Source organism: Rhipicephalus sanguineus, chromosome 9 (assembly GCF_013339695.2).
Source record: "Rhipicephalus sanguineus isolate Rsan-2018 chromosome 9, BIME_Rsan_1.4, whole genome shotgun sequence".
Taxonomy (NCBI): Eukaryota; Metazoa; Arthropoda; class Arachnida; order Ixodida; family Ixodidae; genus Rhipicephalus; species Rhipicephalus sanguineus.
In genome coordinates, this window is record NC_051184.2 from 90126832 (window position 1) to 90149798 (window position 22967).

Below are 22967 nucleotides of genomic sequence, written 5' to 3' on the forward strand. Positions count from 1 at the left end.
CAGCTGGACCGGACTTGTTAATCGGATCCGTTCATGATTGCGGCTACGAGGGGTCTAAGTGTAGTGAAGTGCGAAGTATAGCACAGCTGGTGGGAATACTAGATGCCTGTTACGATGAAATGATCTATGAGGCCTCCTGTTCTGCACGCAGTATAAGAACCAGACCTTGTTGGGTCTGGATAAGTCAATGTTGAAGCCACCGGTAATGATGATGGTTCTCTCGGCAGATTTATTGTAGGGAGCATTGACCCCGGTTCTTGCGTAATCGACGTGGTCCACGTTGCGGACCACGTGAACGAGTGCATGGTAGTTGAGCGTCTTCAAGGGTTGTTCTACCTTCAGCTTCCTGACTTTCCTTGTGTCCGCCACGGTGGTGTAGCGGTTATGGTGCTCGGCTGCTGACCCGAAGGTCACGGGTTCGATCTCGGCCGCGGCGGTCGCATTGCGATGATTGCAAAATGCTACATGCCCGTGTACTGTGCGATCTCGGTGCATGCTAAAGAATACCAGATGGTCAAAATAAAGCCCCAACAATTATTATTATTATCGCTTTCCTTGCGTGCCAATGTGTGTGTTCGCGTTTACTGTGTTGGTTGCAGGGGCGTAGCCAGAAATTTTTTTCGGGAGGGGTTCCACCATACTTTATGTATGTTCGTGCGTGCGTTTGTATGTGTGCGTGCCTATATACGCAAGCAAAACTGAAAAATTTCGGGGGGGGGGGGTTTGAACCCCCCCAACCCCCCCCTTGGCTACGCCCCTGGTTGGTTGAGACTTTGTATCACCTGTGGCACATACCCACATAAGTTAAACTCTGGTATGCGGGCATGTGCCACACGTGACTGAGAGAAAGGGTTTCATGACGTATGCGACAGGTATTTTGGGTTATTAATGTCACGACCAGTGAATCGCGTTCACCATACACTGATCCCCTGCGCTATGCCCATTTTGGTATATTAGAAGTTATGGAGACGACCAGGAGAGCGCCCAAACGTAGGCGGCTAGATAGATAGATAGATGCGTAGATAGAAACGCCCAAAGTGCCTGAGGTTCGCTAAGAAATGCTTCGCATTTAAAATTGCGTCTTTGTCCGGTTATGATTGTATAACAAAACGTTTTAGCTTTGCACTTTACGTTTCTTATTATGTGTATATTCTCGGTCTTTCTATCTTCATCGATTGTATTGTATATTTTCATAATATTATGTATATTATTGTGCGATATTGTGGTCTACTCGTCAACTTTTTGAAAGCGAAGTGCACTTGCTTCATCGTTTCATTTCTAGATTTCGCGCAATACTCTGGTATTTTTCTCATTATAGTAATATTTTTTATACTATAGCTATACATGATAATCTCACGTCATGCTTACTCTTGTTTTGCATCCCCCCCCCCTCCTAGTAATGCCCTGACTGGCCCTTAGGGTACTCGCGTACACAAATAAGCAAATAAATAAATAAACATGTCAGTTTCATAGACATTTATTTTTTGCTTTGCTTAATTCTTTCGGTTAATTTTTTGTCGCCAATGTAGGCTGCCTGACAGTCGGAGCATTTTATTTTATAGACGACCCTTTAGAGAGAGCTCAAAGGGTCGTCTACAAAATTAAAGGTAAGCCTAACTGGGTAAGCGCGCCGAAGCGTTTATATCTCCCCGATGAAACAACTCTGCGCTCGTACGCGAGTGCCGACGTTACATGGGACTATAAACTTCCACTTGGACGTCTCAGTGTAGACTGAGCGTAGACAACAATACACCTGGGTATAGCCATGTCAATGGCACAAATACTAATTAGCACGAAGACGCGTCGACTCGCTTCAAGTAAAACACTTCGCTTAAAGTCAAATAAGACGGCATAGCCAGCTGCACCTGGGATCTGCCTGAACTTTTTTTTAGTCAATACGCCTCATGCGCACAATCTTGTGTTGCACTAGTGGCTGACGAATGTTCGATTTGCAAGTGGACAGTCGCGTACGTAGTAAATTAAACCTCGTTTACCAGCTGGAACATTTCTCACTCGAAATGGTTCGCGGACTCTTAATATTTCACTGAATGCAGCAGGAAGATAACTGCATGTGTATGACGGGCGTACGCCATCTGAAATTGCGTGTCAATTCTGAATACATTTCTCCTGTCGACTCAAAACAAACTTACAGCCAGATTCTGAGTGCGCGCTGGCTCCAATGCGCTCGGTGCGCGCTGCTGTTGCTCTGCGAGCCCGTTGGTCACCCAGATAATAGCATGCGTTTATTCACTATTCATAGCACTGCAACGGTGTAGATGCAGCGTCCCTGCAAGTATAGTTAATTATGCAAGACGGCAATGCTCTCGCGCTCGTCTGCTACGTGCGCCTCGTCGTCTGCAAACAGCCGCAACTGCAGCGCCACGTTGCCAGATCAAACTTCATCTTTCGCGAAATCGTACAGCGAAAGCTGCAGTGACGAAAATACTCGGGCAAATATTTTCACATCGCGGACACAGAAACACAATGCATGTTCGCTAGACTAACCACTTTGAAAGTGAGAGATCTCGAGGGGTTAAAAAAAATATTTAACCGCGGTTGTTGCTGGCGGCCTCGTGCGGCCATTTTGTGGACACCCCAGCGGGGCAAAATGGCCGAGGTTTGTAAGCGTTATTTACCCTTCCGATTCTCGTCGCGAAAAGCGCCATTTCACCCTTGGGCGGCCCGAGGGGACTCCGCGGTTCAAACTCGGGGAGGGCTAAAACTCCCGCGGTTTTTTCGGGCCGAGTACGGCCCGGTATCGCGTTATCCGTAGCGGCCCAGAACCGCGCGCTTTTTTGTTGTTATGCGGTCAGCGCTTTGCCTATGGCTGCTTGTCAGTACCAGGATTCGATGCATGAACTTGAGCCCCCCCTCGGGCTAAATAAACCCCGTCTCGTTTCCAACGGCAAGCGCTTCCAAACGTTCGCAAACTCCGAGCTTCGCGCCATTTTGCGTCACCGTTGCAGACGACAGGTGGGAACCGTTTGTGAGCGCGTACCGAACGATTCGAACCCCGACCACAGCTCGGAACGCGCGCGATTGGGACGACCCCCGTTGAGATAAGAGGTGTTTCCCCCCTCCACCGTCGCGACTAGCGCTAGCACCGATAAGCCAGCTCGACGCCACGGCCATAGCTCGCTCGTCAAAGCGCTCGGATGCAGCAAAAATAAGCGTCACATGCGAGACGCTACTAGCAGACGCCCGCCAGCCCCCTCGGAATCCAGCCGCGTTTAAGACCACAGCGCTTCGCATGTTTTGCAGCGCTGACGCAGAAGCGACGTGACGTAAGCCGCGTTGCACACCTCCGCGACGCATTGTTATATCTTGCAACTTTTTTGCTGTTTCAGGCCAACACAAGCGATGGATCCGCTGGTGAGTGGGCTTCTTTTGTTTTTCCACTCGAAAGCTGCGTGAATTCAAGGGCGCCTCTCGAAGCATAGAAGTTGCACTTTGTGTCTTGCGTTGTGTGGTTGATTAAACGCTTTCCAGTCGTTGACGATTTTTTGTTTTTGTTAGCATAGCTGGCTTGGATTATATAGATAACGTCCGCACTACTGATAACGCGTACGTATTAACACTTGTAATCTTACGATCAAATTAGGATTATATACGCTATTGTGTTATTTAATTTTGCATCGGTCGTTTTGTAAAGCTGAGCGTAGTTTTAGCTCACCCTTCAATCAATGGTGGCCATCTGATGAGAGAAGCTTGTTGCATCTACATGGTGCAAGGGTTTTGTTTTTCATTGCACTTCTCATGCGGTCTTGTACACAGTTCATGCCTGTGAGCAGCTGTATTTCTGTTTGTTTGTTTGTTAGTTGCTTTTTGATCATCATGCTCCTCACCAATAATGTCTTGCTGTTATCCCTCTTTGATTTATTGCTCTGACCTGAAAATGGTACAGAAATTGCCGTCTAATGTTTTAACTTTGGTCATCAAGGTCCAAGATAGTGATTAGTGCATACATTCATCTATAAAAACGTAGCAGCGATATTGATAACATTCTTTTAGGTACGTACCACTATCATAGACTAGATGTCCAGCTGTGAGAACAATTTGTGATTTTACTTTTGAGTGTTGCAGCACACACGCTTGTCTCATTTTGTCGTTTATGGTTGGCTGAAGTTGGTATTAACGTTTCTGGGTAGCGTTTCACTGTTGCCTCACTCACTGGGCTACTCATTGTTGCTCGCGATTTGCTTTTAGGAGAGAACCCACTGTTTCCCTAAACAGCATCGAAGTCTAATGTAAGCCTGAAGAGTGTTCACCTTGGGAGTTAATAGGCTTAATCTATGAAGCAGCATTGAACGATTTAGGATCTTTCTGGCTATGTATCGAGTGTCCTTTCGTTATTCATTCAGTGCCCCATGTTTAGTGTTAGCTCATGTTCCAAAATTATTGCATAATCTCCCATGCCAGTTTAGAAATGTGAGTGAAATCATTGTAGTGCCAACCCAAGTTCATATCCCTGATTTTGGCAGCCATGTAGAATTTCCCGTCAAGTTCTGGAGCTCTGGCTTGCTCTGTGATTTTACTGATGCGTAAATTTTTATGAAAGAAAAAAGTCCTGTATGCAAATCCATCTTCCTGGTTTTGCCAGCCGTCCAGAATTTCCTGTGAGGTTCTGGAACTGGGATTTGTTCTACGATATTATTGATGCTGCCAATTTCTGATAAAAAAAAACAAAGTTTACTATAGAAATCCATTTTCCTGGTTCATATATGCCGATACCTCAAAACTTTTCGGAATTCACTGCAAAGTTTTTAAAACTCCGGCTTATTCTTTGATTTTACTTCTGTTGTCTCACTCATTGTGAAAACAAAACAGTCTTCTCTTCACGCACACACACACACAAAAATGTTTTGTAAAGGTAATTACCGACAACCGATTTTTCTCGACCCATTTTTTTACGCCGCGACAGGAAGCTTACCCTTCGTAGCGTTTGTAGCTGCAGTGGTTTATCCTAAAAACACGTAGTTATTTTATAAGCAGTATTTTTCGATTGAAAGGCTCTAAACACGCATGAAGGCTTGCTCCAGCAACGCTGAGAATTGATAGCGATGCTGCTAGCCCTTGTGAAAGCTGTCGTTGTTCTGCTTTCGCAGGAGTTACTGTAGCTATGCTTAACCACCTTTATTTTGAGCTTTCCAACCATTTTTTCAAAAATAGCAAGCTGTTACAATGAGATGATGTGGCTTTATACACCTTCTCGGTATTTGTACAGCGTTGTGTGCACCTGCGCCCAAGGCCTATATGTACATTTTTATGGAGTAATATCTTTTAATATAAACAAATGAACAATATTTCAGTACTAACAGAAAAGTAATCGAACACGCACAGCAATCAACGGTCACGTGACCGGCTCCATCGGACCATTTATGATTTTGCCGCCAGAGGCGCCAAAGGTAGTTTTTTGCGACTTTCAATGAAGAAATAAAAATATAAAACCACCTCTCACGAGATAAACAGGGTTGGTTTGAGTCAATGCGACGGACAATCTTTTCATTAGTGCAGTCATCTCATTTCATGTTCTGGGCAGTTGTCGGTCCCTTTAAAGCTATGGAGATCTGCGATAGCAAAAAAAATGGCATGAAAAAAAAATTGTTTGGGTACAGTCACTGGCTTCTCAAGGTAGTTTTCTTGAAAAAGAGCCCAAAGTATGCTCAGTAGGAGTCGTTGAAACGTTAATTCAATGCTTTGCTTCTCAGTTTTTGCACTTTTTAAGTTTCTTGCCGCTTGTGTGCGGTGTCCTAAGGCAAACAATGGATTATACGTTTCCTACGATGGGCGTGTGCTAAAAGCTAACTTAACCCTTTCAAACGCTTTGTACACAGTTGTGTACACCACTTGTCTGGGGCTAAGAAAGAACAAGACACATTGAGGTGTAGACGAATTGAGCCTCCTGCATAATAAACGTGTCTTAATTTAACTTCAATTTGCAGTGTACTGTTGTATATGATCACTTTGCTGAAGGCACTACCCTGTTCAGCAAGTTGTTTGACGTGCCGCTATCCGCGAGCCACATAATACGTATAATTTTCTTTGCTCGAAATGAACATAACCTAAAAAGTAATTTGCACTATATTTCTAGCCTGAGATCTGATTCTATTTATGCAAAAACAGAACATGAATGACTTCATAATAAGCAGGTATTTAATTACATATCATTTATGATTAATTACTCCAAAACACATAAATCAACATATTATGACATTATTTTTGTTGCGGTAGAATATCAAGTGCCTTTGAACAATGTGTAAATTTGATGCATTTACAGTTCTTCATAGGTGCCATCTGAAAGGGTTAAACAAACGAAAAAAATCCCAACTGTAGGTTCTTTGACAGGAATCATCAAAGTGCTAGGCATTCTATCTAACGAAATGATGATTTTCGAGAAGTGGACTTTCTTTGGACGAACCATTTCATTCAGTTAATGCGATAGCATGTCCGGGGAGTCCAAGGGAGCTAACAGCAGCGCATGTTTTTCTGTGTTTTCTGTGGACGTTAAAAACTGTGCGAAACTTCCTAAGCAATTGAGAAAGACTAAATTCGCTGAAATGGCTTAGAGGGCCATTGAACGTCATAAACTGACGTTCATTTCAACCCAAACTTCAATGTACGAGCCGCGCCATTGAAAAAGCATGTGAAAGATCGGTTAAATTGTTATTACTCATCAGTAAATAGAGATGTCAAGTTAGTTTATATTTCGTTAACACAATTTTGTCTTGTACTCTTCATTTTGAAGTCTTTTTTTTTTATTTCATCAATTTCAATCGAAAATATGGTGTTTTTGAGGCAAGGTAGAAAAACGAACGAAAAATCCAGAGTGCATGATTTTAAGATGCTTTGCATTAGAAATGTGTGCTATTGATTGCTCTTATAAGGCAGCTGTTTCATTCTGAAAATTATACTAACATCTCTCCTCCGTTATTCCAAGAGTCAATACCATAGTGATAAGTTGAATGATATAACTGTGTTGACAAGTTCAGTTACAAGCTACAGCATTTAAAGGAATAATCTAATTGTCTGACCGAATGGTGTCTGAGGGAAGCCGAATGCTGATGTGCCCCTTTAACTATTTTACAGACATCAATAGAAATGGCGAAACTTGACAGAAACTTTGAAGTGAACCAAGTTTTCTACAATCTAACTCTGCAGTGAGTGGCAGGTTTTGAGAAAAAGAATTATGCTGAATATTTCTAAAGGTAACTGCCGTACTAACTGTAATAATTCTTGCGGTTTTACATCCCAAAGCCACAATATGATCATGAGAGATGCCGTAGTGGAGGGCTCCAGAAATTTCGACCACCTGGGGTTCTTTAACGTGCACCTAGATCTCAGTACACGGGCCTCAAACACTTTCGACTCCATCGAAAATGCAGCCGCCGCGGCCGGGATTCGATCCCGCGACCTTCGGGTCAGCAGTCGAGCGTCATAACCACTAGACCACCGTGGCGGGGCATTATAATCACTAGACCACCATGGTGGGAACTGCCCTAGTGTGCGATTCATTTAGTGGAGGGAGTCAGAGGTGAAGCGGTGCACATTTACTATTTTATTACATTTTTATAATAGCATGTAGCTAACATTAGTCGGTGTTTGTTAACAAGTAATGTACAGTAGGCTGCCCCTCCTTGATCATGTAGTCTCGTGCATTAACTGCGCGAAGTTCTACAAAAAGAACCTATAACTCGCTTAAAGTAGCTTCATACACACACCGCTCCTGAACAGATGCACCGCACGTGCTTTCTAGTGGCTAAAGTGGCACCAGTCAAAATGTAACGTTACGTAGTTCCAACGTTCTGGGACTACCTTTAACTTTGGTCGTTGCCACTGTAGCTTTTCAACTGATGTTTAAAATGATTACGTACTCTCACACGCACACTTTGTAAATATGCCTGTATCCCACAGTCTAGATTATATTACTTTGTCTTGTTTTTATCTGTTTATCATTATTACTAAATATTAGTCATTTGATGAAAGCATTTTTGCCACAGATGTTAATCATTATCTGTTGTTTTACCCGCCATATTTATCTGGAATGTAGACCTACTTTTGTTACTAGTTTTAAAATCTTTTAAATGCGAAGCATTTCTTAGCGAACTTCTGCGACTTTGAGCGTATCTATCTATCTATCTATCTATCTATCTATCTATCTATCTATCTATCTATCTATCTATCTATCTATCTATCTAGCCGCCTACGACTTCGTGCTCTCCTGGCCGTTTCGTTAATAGGATTTACACCGAGATTGGTATGGCGAAACATGACTTTATGACGAACATAAATGACAGGTCATAACATGAAAATCATGATATCCGTGTCATGAACGACATGATTTACATGCCACTGTTCTGGTGCTCTTGCGGCCGTTTCGTTGGTTTGCTATATACCAAAATTGGTAAGCCGTGACAACAGTGTATGACGAACATAAGTGACAGGTCCTAACGTGCAAATCATGACACGCATGTCACGCACAGCATGACTTACGTGCCACGCTCATGGTGCGCTGGCGGCCATTTCGCTATTGATATATACCAAAATTGGTATCTCGTGACGGGACTGTGTGGCGAACACAAATAACAGGTGGTAACATGAAAATCATGACACGCATGTCATGCACAGCATGACTTACGTGCCACGCTCATGGTGCCCTGGCGGCCGTTTCTCTAGGTTGATCGACCCCCAACTTGGTATTGCGCGACGTTACTGTGTGACGAACATAAATAATCGGAGTTAACATGAAAACCATGACACGCATGTCATGTACAGCATGACTTACGTGCCCCACTCATGGTGCGCTGGCGGCCGTTTCGCTAGCTTCATATACACCAAAATTGGTATTGCGCGACGTGACTATGTCACAAACCTAAATAAAAGGAGTTAACATGAAAATCATGACACGCATGTCATGTACAGCGTGATTTACATTCCACGCTCATGGTACGCTCGCGGCCGTTTCGTTAGCTTGATATACACAAAAATTGGTATCGAGCGACGTGACTGTGTGACGAACACAAATAACAGGTGTAACAGAAAATCATAACACGTATGTCATGTACAGCATGACTTACGTGCCACGCTCATGGTGCGCTGGCGGCCGTTTCGCTAGCTTGATACAGACCAATATTGGTATTGCGCGATGTCTGTGTGGCGAACATAAATAACACGTGGTAACACGAAAATCATGACATGCATGTCATGTAGGTATGATTTAGACGCCACGCTCATGGTGCACTCGCGGCCATTTTGTTAACTGGATGTATGCCTAAATCGGTATGGCATGACAGGAGGGCCGAACATAAATAGCAGGTGACGTATCCGATATATGTAGCAGAATATATATTTCATTAGCATGGCATATACCAGATTGTACATGCATGCATGTATGGCAATCTCGCGACATATGGCGAACTAGATGTCACGACATGAATGACTTCATTAGCCTCAATGACAAACAAGACGATGTATGCAGCTCTTTGCTGGCTGCTTCGCATTACATTGATTCCCACACTGCGTGGGATCTGCTGATTTTTATATTCTCATACTTGTAGCTCCATGTATCAGATACGCGGCGCTATCAGTTTTTCTTTTGTGTAAATATCTCGCATTTACATGTCACTACATTGCCCTCCACTCCACTCCTTAAACCCGCCTGAAAATACGACTTTCATACGTCACTGCTGCCGTGCCCAACGTTGCCCGCTTTTACTGCGCGGCCGCCGACACTAGTAGCAGCCGAGCGGAAGTAGCGGGACCCACAGTCAACAACGGCGCTGCGGCAAAGACTTGCTCGGATGGGAACATTCAAAGCCTTCACCAAGTTGCGGTTGGTCTCGTAATCCTCAGTACGAAAGTGCAGCGAGCACACACGCAGAGGTTTTGACTGTTTAGCACACTGGCGCAATGGCATGACACTAAGCCACTTCGAGCGTAAGGGTTCATTCCGCGGCACCCAGTGAAAAGCCACACCGGTTTCCTTGCTGCAGCACTGGCGTTGTGCACCATTCGGGCATCCGGCAATATCACGCATGCGGCATTTTGTAGAACTTTCTGTCAGAGCGACTTTCACGAGCGCGCAAAACACGCACGGCAGTACGCGATCCCGAAACTACCACTGAGACGGGCGAGGCGCAGTTCGGCGAAAACGGTGGAAATAAAAAATTATAAGTGAAATACTATAGTGGCATTTTTGACATGCTGGAGCAATGTTTCAGCGGAGAATAGATCAGAAAAGGAGTTACTGGTAGAATAATACAAATACTTAATATTGCTCATATTACAATAAATGTTTTAAAACAAAAGTTCTCTCTATGGCCGGAAGTGTGAATAAGTTGCCTTAATTTTTCTTGATGTAGATGGCATTTGAATCTTCATGGTGTTAAATTTGATGTGATTAAAAACTTGTAGGCCAAATTTCATGTCCTTTAACAGCATGGGCAAAATCACGGTTGTGCTTTTGCTGAAGTTCCTGTGTGGAATTCTGTTTGTCGTTGCGATAAATGTGTTGGCGTTTCGCAGGTGCCCAAGAACTCGTTAATGTTTTGCACTCAAAACCTCACTACAACTACTTTCTCATACTTTTGTGGTTTGGAGCAAACGCCACTTTCAGAAGACGTTCATTTTCATTGTGTTGTCATTGATAGGGGAAAACTTGATTCGCTGCCACATCTATTCAAATACCCTTCGAGCTGCATGTTAGTGTAATCAATCAATCAATCAATCAATCAATCAATCAATCAATCAATCAATCAATCAATCAATCAATATAATATTTATTATGACGTGCAGATTTGAAATGGATGCAAAAGCAAAAATCTGGCTTATACAGCTTGACTAAGCCTTAATGACTGTGATGAGGCAGTGGTTTCAAAGTATCGTCATTAGTCTAGAAGTATCAAGGAATGTAGTTACAAAGGCCTATTAGAACAGACAACAAAAATTTGATCAATTTCCAAGGTAATGTGACAATTACACTATAGTGAGCACGTGTAGGGCAGTTAACAAAACTTTTTGGACAAGCTTGTGTGGTTGACTGAACATTTTAGGGCGCTATTCGACAAACGTGAGGAAAAATGTAGTCGCACACAGAGTGTCAACTACAAACTGATCTGAAGCTGCAGATAGGGTGCATCAGAAGACGTATGGCATGACAATGCAGTTACAACCTTGCGTCAAACAAGTGCATCTCAGTAGAATATAACATAATTGAAGTATCACTGATACATGTGGTACCTTTCTTAAGACCCAAAGGTTGTGAGATCGAATCCCAGCCGCAGCAACCGCATTTTGATGGCGGTAAAATGGTAGAAACTCGTGTGCTTAGATTTAGGCAAACGTTAAAGAACCCAGGTGGTTGAAATTTCCAGAACCTTCCACTGCAGTGTCTCTCATATTCATATTGAGGTTCAGGGACGTAACAGCCAACAATTATTATTATTATTATTATTTTTTGATAAAGCATGCCTGTAAAAGCTGTTTTATTAATGCACCTGCCCATCATAGCAGCGCGTAAAGTATCAATCACATATGCAGGAATCGCACTGTGTGCCAAGCTGAGCGCCATCTAATTTGTTTGTAGTTGTTGGAATGCTGGAAAATGTTGGAAAAGGGGCCCTCCAACACTCTTCAACGTCCCATTTTTTACTTGTGGGCTGCGTAGACTGAAGTACGGACAGGTTAGTGCAGCAAGAACGGCAACGATAGCGCCACGCAGTCCGAAGTTATTCGATCTAGAAAATTCAAAATAAGAAAATGCCTACCCTCAACTCTATTTTTGCGGGGTCACATGACCACATTTCACTCGGCCTGTGACGTTTCAGAGAGCCCCAATGAAATGAGCTGGAGTTTCATATGAGTTTCGTATGGACATCCAACTGGTGCAGGCAAAAAAAAAAAACCAGAGGCGAAATGGCAGCCAGCGCCTCTGTCGTGCTTTGTGGTTGCAGTGATCCTTTTTGTTGCGACGGCGTCTATTTGGAGTTCATTGAAAAAGCACAGAAAAGAAAAACTAAGCCCAATAGTAATCTCAGCTTTGATGCCGTGCCACGATCCCTTCTAACGTTACATTTATCCAATCATAGGCTGGCGCGCATCGTCGTCACTTCCGCCTGCAATAGTTCTGGCGAGCGCCACTACGCGCTGATGCGGTCAGCAGCGATGTAGCGACTCTATTGCATGATTAAAATACTAAACCATTTGATACCGGTGCTTAGACCTATGCTAAAATTATCCCCAGCCATCAGTCTAAGCAACCCGCAGTAAAAAATGGGGGGTTAAATAGCGTTGGAGGGCCCCTTTAAGCCTGCATACAACTTTCTGCAGCCTAGAAGAATTTCAGAAAAATACCTCACCATCACAGCGCACAAATCGCCTTTGTCGAACACAACTTGAGAAGTCCGGAGAGGCTAGCCCAGACAGCCGAAGCGCTGCAGCCGATCGCTTCCGCAACTAAAGAATTAGTCGGAGCCGCTCATGCATTTAGCAACGTTCTCAGAAGGCGGTGTCACCGGCAGTTCGGCTCATGACGTCAGTCCGGAGTGGGTGCCCATTGGTGTAGGGCCTTTGTTCATACGCCTTTGAGGAGGAAATGCTGCGGACTTCTAAAGTTGTATCCCACTATAGCGTTGCGCATGTGCAAGGATCACACCATGCCCCATCTTCTACTTCAGTAAATCATTTAGTAGTTGGTGCTCTGAATGTGCGTGTATGTTCTTTTTTAAGTGCATCTCTATTATTGCCCTAAAATCGCACTTAGTAATGGTTTACGCTCGTGGCATTAATTTCTCGTGTCTTGCGTCTTCATCTTTTTGCCATAACATTCTCAAATAACTACGTACCAACGCTTCCAAGCATTGGTATTGTAACAAAAGACATAGAGTACTTACAGAGTACCGTGATGACATGATACCAAAAATATGCATCAATTTTAGTTAGGCAAACAAGTGCAACGCTTGGCACGGGGGCAAGTACCGCAGACTCTCGATTGTTCAAATGCGAGGGGTCCCCAGAATACTTCTTTAATAATCAGATGCAAGTGCAAGTAGGATGCAATTTATCGGGAAATGCAGGGATGGCTGATTGTCACGTGCATTGCTGCCATCTTAGTGTTTTCTTTTTCTTTTTTGTGCTTGTGATTTTCAACACTTTGACTAGTGCAGGATGCGATTGGCTTTATTTTTGACTGTTTTAAAAAATATATGAGCTCAAATGTTCAGCTGAAAAAGAACAAAGGCAGCTAATATCTCTGGTACAGACAAGCAAAGAGTACGAATTAATGGAATTAATGTAACGTTGCAGTTTGAATTAAGCAGCTTTTAAATACATTGTAAACATAGCAGGCCAACCAAAAGTTTGAAATTTGTACGATTGAAAGTTAGCGAATTGAGAGTGCAACATGTCAGTTCTAATCACTGCGAGCCTACTGTATAACTTGACCTGGCATTCTTAGCTTCTTGCAGACTTTAATGAGGCCATGTTTGTGCACTAACTCAAAGATAACAATAAACCTTCCAACAGTAGAGAAAAGTTGTGAAGGAAACTCGTCCGTGCTTCCCAGACCAAATTCTTTGCAGTTGAGGAAAACCTTATCCTTGTCCGGGGATCTTAACCAGGATCTGTTTTTATGGAATAGTCAGTCTACCACCTAAGCTACCTACGAGGCTAGGAGATCACCGAGAGAGTCCACCTTAAAGGGACTGTCTACCGTGCTTTATTGTTTTTCTGTTGTGTGTCGCAATAGAAAACATATCATATGAAGTGTCCAACACTGCAGTGGTTTTTCTGGAAAGCGAGTAGAAATTTTTAAAACAGAATTTTTCAATCTATGTTCTGTCATCTTCTATGGGTGTGAAGACGCCCGCAACACTGGTTACTGCACGCGATGACAATGGTTGTGCCAGTGAAAGTCGAAAACTATAACCTCATTCAATTTTTGCAGGCTGAATTAGGTTTTGCTTTATAATAAAACGATTATCATAATGGTAGTTTAGAGCTCGTAAACTGCCGCATAAAGTATTGTTGCTGCGTTCTTTCAAGCTTTGTTTAGTTAGCCTGAAAAACCACCGCAATCGAGCGGAAACTTGGTGTGTTCCAGCAACACTGGTATGCCGGCATTGTTGTGAAACAAACTGTAGTGGTTCCACTCATGCCAAACGTGCGACTGAAACGAACATCAGACGTGCCTCACAGTAGGGAAGGTCCTTGCTGTTTTTCAGTTGTGTTTAGATGTTCTGCGTTGCATATGCGACATTACAGCCAACATGGACGCCTTGGTGAAGCAGAACCTGAAGGCAAAATCTTTTTCAGTGTAGAACCGGTGGGGTTGACCGTGTCGCGAAGTGACTTTAGCGTCGGTGAATACTGGGACACACTTTTGCGAAAGAGAACTAATGGTCAAAAATCCGTGAAGTCAGTCGCGCTTCTATTCACCCAAGGCGTTTTTTTTTCTTCTGAGTGGCGCTGCACGCGGTGCTCGCATGGCGCACGTTTCTCCGCTGTAGGCAGGCAGGCGAACGCGGCGCTGGCAGCACCACCGAGTGCCTCTTCCAAGATGCGAGAAAAAAGAGAAGCTAAAATTACTCTCTGACGCCAAGGAAAGCTACCAAAACTGCATAAAATGCAATTTTAAGCTATACATATATGTTATCAAGCAAAATAAGCCTACCTGTGGGATTTTTTATTCCTACCAATAGCTTGAACCACATCGCCGTCGAGTGACGCTAGCGGTCATGCTTCCATGACTTCCAGAGCCAAATTAAAAATATAATTTCCTTTTTATTGGATAAAAGCGTGCTCGTTGCAGCCGATGTGACGAAGAATCTTCTCATTTCCACCAAAATCAAAAGAAGGTTTTCCGAGCGGTAGACGGTCCCTTTAATAAAAATATTTAAAGCATGGGGACATAGAATATTGATGAACCAGATGTACATGAAAAAGTAGAGGTGATTTCAAATTAGTATATCGCTTGACAGTCTTTGCTGTTCCAACTTTGCTCCGGCTTGTGCGTTGTGTGTAGATGTACAGCCCCATTAATAAAATGCTCATTAGTAAAATGCCAGTACTTAGGGAAAGAAGCTTGATAAGCGTAACTTCATCGATTTGCCTGCCCGAAATTCTAAATCGTGTGTTTAGTTAGCATAACTCTAATTTTTCTTTGAGTTTTCGGCTTTAAGATGCTCTGTGAAAAGTTCAGCAACATACCAGCAATGACTAGCATTTGAAATTATGGCTGGTAATACGTTGCTTGTATGCTGAAATGGGGTTTATTGCACTCTGGAAAAAACTGCCCTTGAAAGCCAGAAATGCCTGGCATTTGAAGGGTTGCAGCTTGCATCATATAGCTTTGCATGTGGCTTGAATATTTCAAAAGTAAATTGTACTGATCACCACTGCCCTAACTTGGCCATAACATTAAATACAAATTCTGTATGCATTCTATTAGCAAACTGATTTATGTACTTGCTCCGTTTAGTGCCTTTTGTGAAACTGCTGTATGACATTTTGAATCATACACTGTCTAATAATTTTCTCTCTACTCGGCATTTCAAAATTAAAGCACATCGCGGATTCAGCAAGAAATCATCCTTCACAAAGTTATGAAATTTTCAGCTTTTGAAGTGGTGTTTGCTGCGTATGAAGGCGTTATCAGTTATAACATTGTGGCAGTGAACAATCGCTTGCTCACTTTTTCTATTTCTGGTGCAACGTCACTTTTTCATAGGTGTTTCCTACGCCCTATACATCTTATTGGCACCACTTCTTGTCTGCTCTGTTGGCATTATGTGTAGATAAAAATAAAGCCTTCACACTGTTGAACACTGGTGTTGTGTCAGCAATTACACTAATTCCTGTGTTCACTTGAGGAGCATAGACCTCTGATTGGACATCGGAGTAGGCTGTGCTTATTATTAATTGAGATAAAGAGAGGCCAGCTTATTTATGACATAGTTGCTCACTGAGCCACATTGTCACCCATTTCGTGTTCTCTCTTAATCAGAGGTTTGAATTGTGATGTTTATAATTTGCTTATTTGCAAAATGGGACACTGAAGGTAAAAACTTTATTACATACCAAACACTTAATTAGTTTAAAGGGACCGACAACTGCCCAGAACATGAAACGAGATGACTCCACTGATGGAAAGATTGTCTGTCGCATTGACTCAAACCAACCCCGTCTTTTTTTCGTGAGACATGGATTTATATTTTTATTTCTTAATTGAAAGTCGCGAAAAATGACCTGTGGCGCCTCTGGCGGCAAAAACATGAACGATCCGATAAACCTGGCCACATGATCGTTCATTGCTGTACGCGGTTGACAATTTTTTGTTAGCATTGAAATATTGTTCATTTCTTTATATTAAAAATTATTACTCCATAAAATGTACATATAGGCCTGCATTAAAGTGGCACTGCCTTCATGTGACGTAATGATCCCATGCCCATCAGGGTGTGTTGAACAACTTTTCAGTGTGCTCATGCAACCGTGCACACAGTTTCCAGGTCGCTGAAGATCTGGCTTTAGTATATTGGTGTGCACTTGCAGATTTAAAGGTTTCTTTTTCTTTTTTCCACAATGTTGTTGATGAAAATGTTCTGGTCACGGATTACTTTATTTTGCTAGCTTCCTTGGCCTAGTCTTAAATGCCATCGTACTTTTGCGAAACCTTTGAGAAACCGCTTTAGTTCTTTTTGAGGCTCTTTAAAGGGACACTAAAGGCAAATAACAATTTATGTCAGAGTGAAAGCCCAATGTATGACAACTTCTAAAACGGCAATATTATCAACAGCAGTGCCCTACTTACCGAGAAATTAAGCTAAATGTATCACATGATGAGCGCCACGAGTGGGACATTTTCGAAGTGATCCCGATGACGTAGGGAAGTCGGCCTACAATAAATCACTAGTAATCAAACTAGCAGCAGTAAAAAAAGAACATTCCGAGCAACCAAAGACGTAATAAAATGCTGTTTGTTCGTTTCCGCTTGATTCATGGAAAACAAAACCTCCGTGGCGTTGCCATGGGGAACGGCGCGCGTGGTTCAAACATATTCAAAGGTTCCGTTTTCGCCGAACTGTGCCTCGCCCGTCTCAGTGGTAGTTTCGGGATCGCGTACTGCCGTGCGTGTTTTGCGCGCTCGTGAAAGTCGCTCTGACAGAAAGTTCGACAAAATGCCGCATGCGTGTGATATTGCCGGATGCCCGAATGGTGCACAACGCCAGTGCTGCAGCAAGGAAACCGGTGTGTCTTTTCACTGGGTGCCGCGGAATGAACCCTTACGCTCGAAGTGGCTTAGTGTCATGCCATTGCGCCAGTGTGCTAAACAGTCAAAACCTCTGCGTGTGTGCTCGCTGCACTTTCGTACTGAGGATTACGAGACCAACCGCAACTTGGTGACGGCTTTGAATGTGCCCATCCGAGCAAGTCTTTGCCGCAGCGCCGTTGTTGCTACTGTGGGTCCCGCTACTTCCGCTCGGCTGCTACTAGTGTCGGCGGCCGCGCAGTAAAAGCGGGCAACGTTGGGCGCGGCAGCAGTGACGTATGAGAGTCGTATTTTCAGGCGGGAGATTTGAAGCGCGCTAACGCGATGCGGACCGCTAAAAACGTGTTTTTATTTCAAAATAAGCACTTCCTTGGCACAAAAGCAGCACTACGAGGTTTCTGGACCGCTATTTCAACAATCAACGTCGACTTAATATTTGCCTTTAGTGTCCCTTTAAGAGAAAAAAGAAGGTCCATCTCTGTTGATAAACAACTAACTCTAACCTGAGCAGGCATCAAAATTGATGGTTTTCACCAGTGCATACCTAATTGGCTCGATTGTGTGAGCTTGCAGATTTGAGTGGCCTTTAGAATGTCAGCGGCCATTGAAAGTAGGCTCGCGATTGCGGCAATAGTTTAACGAGTAAGGCTTCTGTGCAGAAGCTGCAACACCTCTTAATCCCTTTAACAGCAACACTTTGGTTGGTGTTGTGGTGTTTCCTTAATGCGTTTGTGAAGATAGTGGTGGTTCTCTTGCCAAACTGCAAGCTTTTGTGTCTGCATCTATCTGCTCTCCCCGTATTGATTTGTAATCTACGATGTGCTAACATGCCTCGACAAGGTAGCAGTAGTGCACGTTATATCTTCCTCTCTGTACTCACGTTAGCAGCTGTCCGTGTTTTCTTAGATTAATTGCATTTGCATAAGTGTGCATGTCGTGTTTATCTTGCAGGAGATAGTGATCAAGACTTTGACCCCTCCGCTGAGATGCTCGTTGATGATTATGACGACGAGAAAACTTTAGACGAGGAGGAAGCTTTGGAGAGTGACGCCAGCGACGACGAACTGAACACGCTGCAAAAAGTGAGTCGCCTTCACAGATTGAAATGACTCCTCAATTTTTTTTTCTCTTAATGTCAACTAGGATATCAGATAGCCCTGTATACTAAATTGAATTACTGCCCCTTGCCTCAGAATTTGCCTTCCAGGCTGCAACAACTGAGGATAAGGGGCCAGTGTGCGTGTTTATTTTATCAACCAGTGCTATGTCTGGTCTCCTTTTACAAGCTTTCACGTACTGAAATGAAAAAAAAAAAAATGTACATCTATTATACTACTCGAAACAAGGAGCAGGCTGTTTGAAATGGCTGTCATTGTCAGTGTCATTCGCACTAGCACTTTGCAGTGACTGAACTTGTAGTGAGGTTGTGCTTGTTTAGTGCGTAATTTCTTTTGTAAAAGCCAGCTGCGTAAGTAAGGACTGGCGGAAGCATGTGTCACCTAGGTGCTTGAAGAGATAAAAAATCCTTGAACAGGAAGTGTCGATGGAGCCAACATTTCAACAAGTGATCTTATCTTTTTCAAGGCAGCAACTGCCTACCTTAGCGCATGTAGCATTGTCTGCTTACACCTGTGTCACACGGGCAGTTTTGAAAAGCCATCCAGTTGATGGCCATCGAAATGCCACCACTCTATTGACTCGATGGAGTTGTCGCGCTGCTACATGGCAGTTTTGAACGGCCGTTGAGTGGTTCAGGCGTTTCTCGCAAGAATTGTGTGCGCTGCGGATCTTTATTTTCGTATTCATGTCACTGAAAGTTAAATAAGACAAATCCTTTTAAAAACACTACTATGTCTGTTATTTTTGTTTAAACATTTAAATAAATTTAAGCAGCAAAACTGGCGAGTGAGACATGGCATGACTGCGCAATGAAGACAAGCACGTGGCTTTTGTCGAGAGTATGTGTAGTTCACACATTTGAAGCGGCAGAAATATGTTATCATTTAATTTATAACGCTTACGTATACTGCTTTTAAAGCATGCTGGTTAATTTTTTCTTTTTTTAATTGTGCGTACGAGCACACTGTAAACGAAAAGGCACGTTCGTGCTATCTCTATTTCCATCGCTCAGTGGCCATTGAAGTTTTGATAGAGTTGTGGGGTGCTCTTTGACTCAGGCTTTAACCCCCCCCCCCCCATATTGCACATTGTGCTTGACCATTGAATCAATAGACTATCGGTTGGAAGGACTTCCATATGCCCGTGTGACATGGGTATTAGACAAGAGCACTTGTTGGAACTATGGCTCTTGCGGCATCCCCCGTTCAAGGATTTTTCATCTCTTCAAGTCTGCATTTTTTCCTGAACTTGTGCCTTGGTGCTTGTGTAATACGGGAAGAAAAAAAAAGGGTAAAAAAAATAAGCATCAAGTGCGTTGGACAGTGTTTTCAATTTTTTCCGTTTAGGCAGAGCAGTAGCAAGCACCGACCCTAGTGCATTGCAGTTTGCGCAACTCTCGCAAAACAGCTGTTAGCTGGAGCATACGTTTTGAGCCGACGCACTGGCCGCTTATGGCATTTTCAACTGGTCACATCTGCCTCTGCATTGCACAGCCTTTACTGCAGTCAACAGGCACACAAGTAGAATGTGTGACACAAGTGCTTACATGCAAGTGAAAGTTTACTGAAGCAGAATTAAAAGGCCGACACAAACCAACAACGCAGTCACCAAAAGAGAACATTCATCACTTTGTGTGAACCACACCAAGAAGGGAAAAAAGTGTCTCAGTGCTAGTGTCAAAATGTTGTGAGTAGCAATGACATCACACTTGTGTTGGACTCTCCTGCGTCTAGGAAACTAACTTCATTTCTCAACAAGACCACTGAAGACACACTGTCCCAGGCTTCACCAGCATTATTTATGAAGCACACTTCTGTTATCTCACGTGCCAATTCATCCTTGTGTCTTAATGGAATTTTGGTCTTGTAGAACACTGGTGGACAATTACAGAAGCTGCATTGCATAGCTAAATGCAGAACTGTTCCATACCATATCAACTAATTCACCCAAATGTCAGCTAACCCAAACCGTGCTGCTGTATGTGTCCATCTTATGGGGTGGTTGAGTGGCCCTTGAAAATGGTGGAGAATGACTGGTGTGCATTTGGTGGGATGCTGGCTTTTGACAGAATTGTCCGTTGTGCGCTGTGACTCACAACTTCTTCTATCTTCTGCTACAGGAAAGCGACATGCCGCTAGAAGACCTTCTTGCCATGTTTGGGTACAAGGATGGAGAGCGGGTCGGTGGTGAGCCCGAGTCCTGAGGAGGACGACGAGTCCGACGAGGAGGAAGAGGATGACGACGACGTTGCTGCGGAAGTCCCAGTGGAGGCTTCTGCCCCCAAGGTGGCAGCGGACAAGCCGGCGACAGAGCCGCCAAAGAAAGAGCCCGTGCCGATGCTGGCACCAAAGGAGGCACCCTCCTGTGCCGCACCGCCCACCCTGGCACCGCCGCCGTCTGTCGAGTCCAAAGTGGCAACGACCACGAAGACTCCGTCCCCCGTCACCCGAGCGACGCCCACACCTCCCCACCCGCCATCGAGGCGTGAGCACCGGACTACATCCACGGCTCATCTGCTGCGATGTGAGTACTGGAATACCTGATCTGACGTAGCGTGCATTCCGAGCTTGATTAAAGGGACACTAAAGAGAAAAGCAAATTTTCTCATATCAGTAAGTTACTCTTTCACAATTGCAAAGTCAGCACGCTTGCTGCAAGAAGGTGCTTGCTAAGCAAGAAAACGCACAAAAAGATAATGCAGAGGCGACGCCAGCTTGAAATTTTTGCACCAAAAGATCGCGATGTCATAGATTTCTACAGCATCTACTAGGTCCTGCATAGTTTCCAATCGGTAAAATTGAAGTACGCTGTCCTCCGAGGAGGCCGTAGACTTAGCATACCAAGTTTCAGGAAACTTTATTGAGCCAGTGTCGCTGAATTCTGAAAAGTACACTTCGAAATCCGTGATGTCATGTGCAGCAATTTCTGCGCAAAAATTAAAAATCAGACTTTAACCTTGATTTTCTCCTCTACTAATAAACCTATGATGGGGAAATTAATGACATTAGAGTTCGCAGAGTTCAATTTATCAATCTAAACCAAAAAAAAAGGAGAGGAGTCCTTTCCCTATCAGAAAAATGGGGGCAAATGATGCGTGGGCATGTGCTTGCCTGACGTACTACAGTCGAGTCCACTTATAACAATATTGAGGTGCCATGAAAATATCATTGTTATAACCGATTATTGTTATAAGCGGGTTATCCCGAAAATAACAAAGAAAACGTGACAAACAAGAGCATTTAATGAGGGGAACATGATAAACAAGAGCACTTAATGAGGGGGAAGTTGCTTACACTTCTCACTTTTTAGCAGGTAGAAAACCGTAAGCAGTCAGCTTCGACTGCTTACTGGCCATCTTAGTGACATCTTTTTGCAAAGCGTCCAACTGCTGCGCGTGGCCGAGCGGAAGGTTTTTAGCAAACACAAAATCGCGCAGGGAGTCGATCATTTGCAACGCTTCCTGATGCGACACAACCTGCACGGGTTCCGGTTCCTCCTCGTCGTCACTGCTGCCGTCTTCCGCGCCGGTGACCGCAGCGACGATCGCCTCGTCGGTGAGGTCCTCATTTGTTGCTACTGCGTCGTCGGCGTGCAAAAACTCCTCAAGTCCCGACGCGTCTCCATCACCACCGTTCACCGACGACCAAAGTTCGGTCATTTCTGCGTCGGCAGGAGCGTCGCGGCCTTCCACTTCCGCCTCACTGGAATCCCCAGCAAAGCCCGCCTTACAGAAGCAATTCGCTATGGTGGAGGAGCCGACTTCTGCCCATGCCGCAAAAATGAACTGCACGGCCATCAGGAGCGAAACCTTGAAGTCCGGCGCAGGTCAGCGTTCACGTATGGAGATGTCCAGGTTCAGCGCCAGCCTGCTCAAAACACGACGCCGATACAGCGCCTTGAAGCAAGCAATCACTCCTGCGTCCATGGGTTGCAAGCCCGCAGTGGTGTTGGGAGGGAGGAAATCCACGTTCGACAGCTTCTGGGCGGTATGATGGGCGGTGCAGTTGTCGAGCACCAGCGCCACTTTCCTGCCTTCGCGCTGCATCCTCTCGTCGAACTCGACCAGCCACTTAGGAAAAGTTCGCGGGTCATCCACGCTTTCTTGTTGTGGCGGTAGCGAACAGGTATCCTCGCGGCACCACGAAAACAGCGAGGATTCCTCGACTTGCCTATCACAAAGGCGGGACACTTGTCGCTGCCGTCCATGTTAGCACAAAAAAAAACTGTCACTCGCACTTTGCTCTGTTTGCCGCCCTTACAGGCATCGCCTTTCAGCGCGTGCGTCTTTGAGGGTAGCATCTGAAAAAAGAGCCCAGTTTCGTCACCATTGTACAAGTCTCGGTCCGCGTAGGCTTCGCGGATGCAGGGCACTGCTTCCTCCAACCACTTCCGCCTAGCATTTACATCCAGCGAGCCTGCCTCTCCGACGACTGCCTTGTACACAATGCCATGCCTATCCTTAAAACGTTGAAGCCAGCCACCCCCAGGCTGGAAATCAGTGTTGCGAAGGAGGTACGCGAACCTCTTCGCCTTCTCCGCCAAAATGGGACCACTGACTGGCAAATTCATAGCGCGAGCGCTAAGG

At 44.3% G+C, this 22967-nt stretch overlaps 1 protein-coding gene across 1 annotated transcript in view; it reads left to right on the forward strand.

Annotated features, from left to right (window-relative positions):
* The first annotated feature begins 2594 nt into the window (after window positions 1–2594).
* The window catches only part of LOC119406001 (mesoderm induction early response protein 1-like), a 59785-nt gene continuing 39412 nt past the window's right edge, over window positions 2595–22967 (forward strand). The window contains 5 exon segments of the mRNA XM_037672831.1: window positions 2595–2617; window positions 3348–3372; window positions 18215–18345; window positions 20502–20582; window positions 20584–20905. Of these exon segments, the coding sequence (XP_037528759.1) occupies window positions 2609–2617; window positions 3348–3372; window positions 18215–18345; window positions 20502–20582; window positions 20584–20905 (568 nt within the window). The 5' untranslated portion in view covers window positions 2595–2608.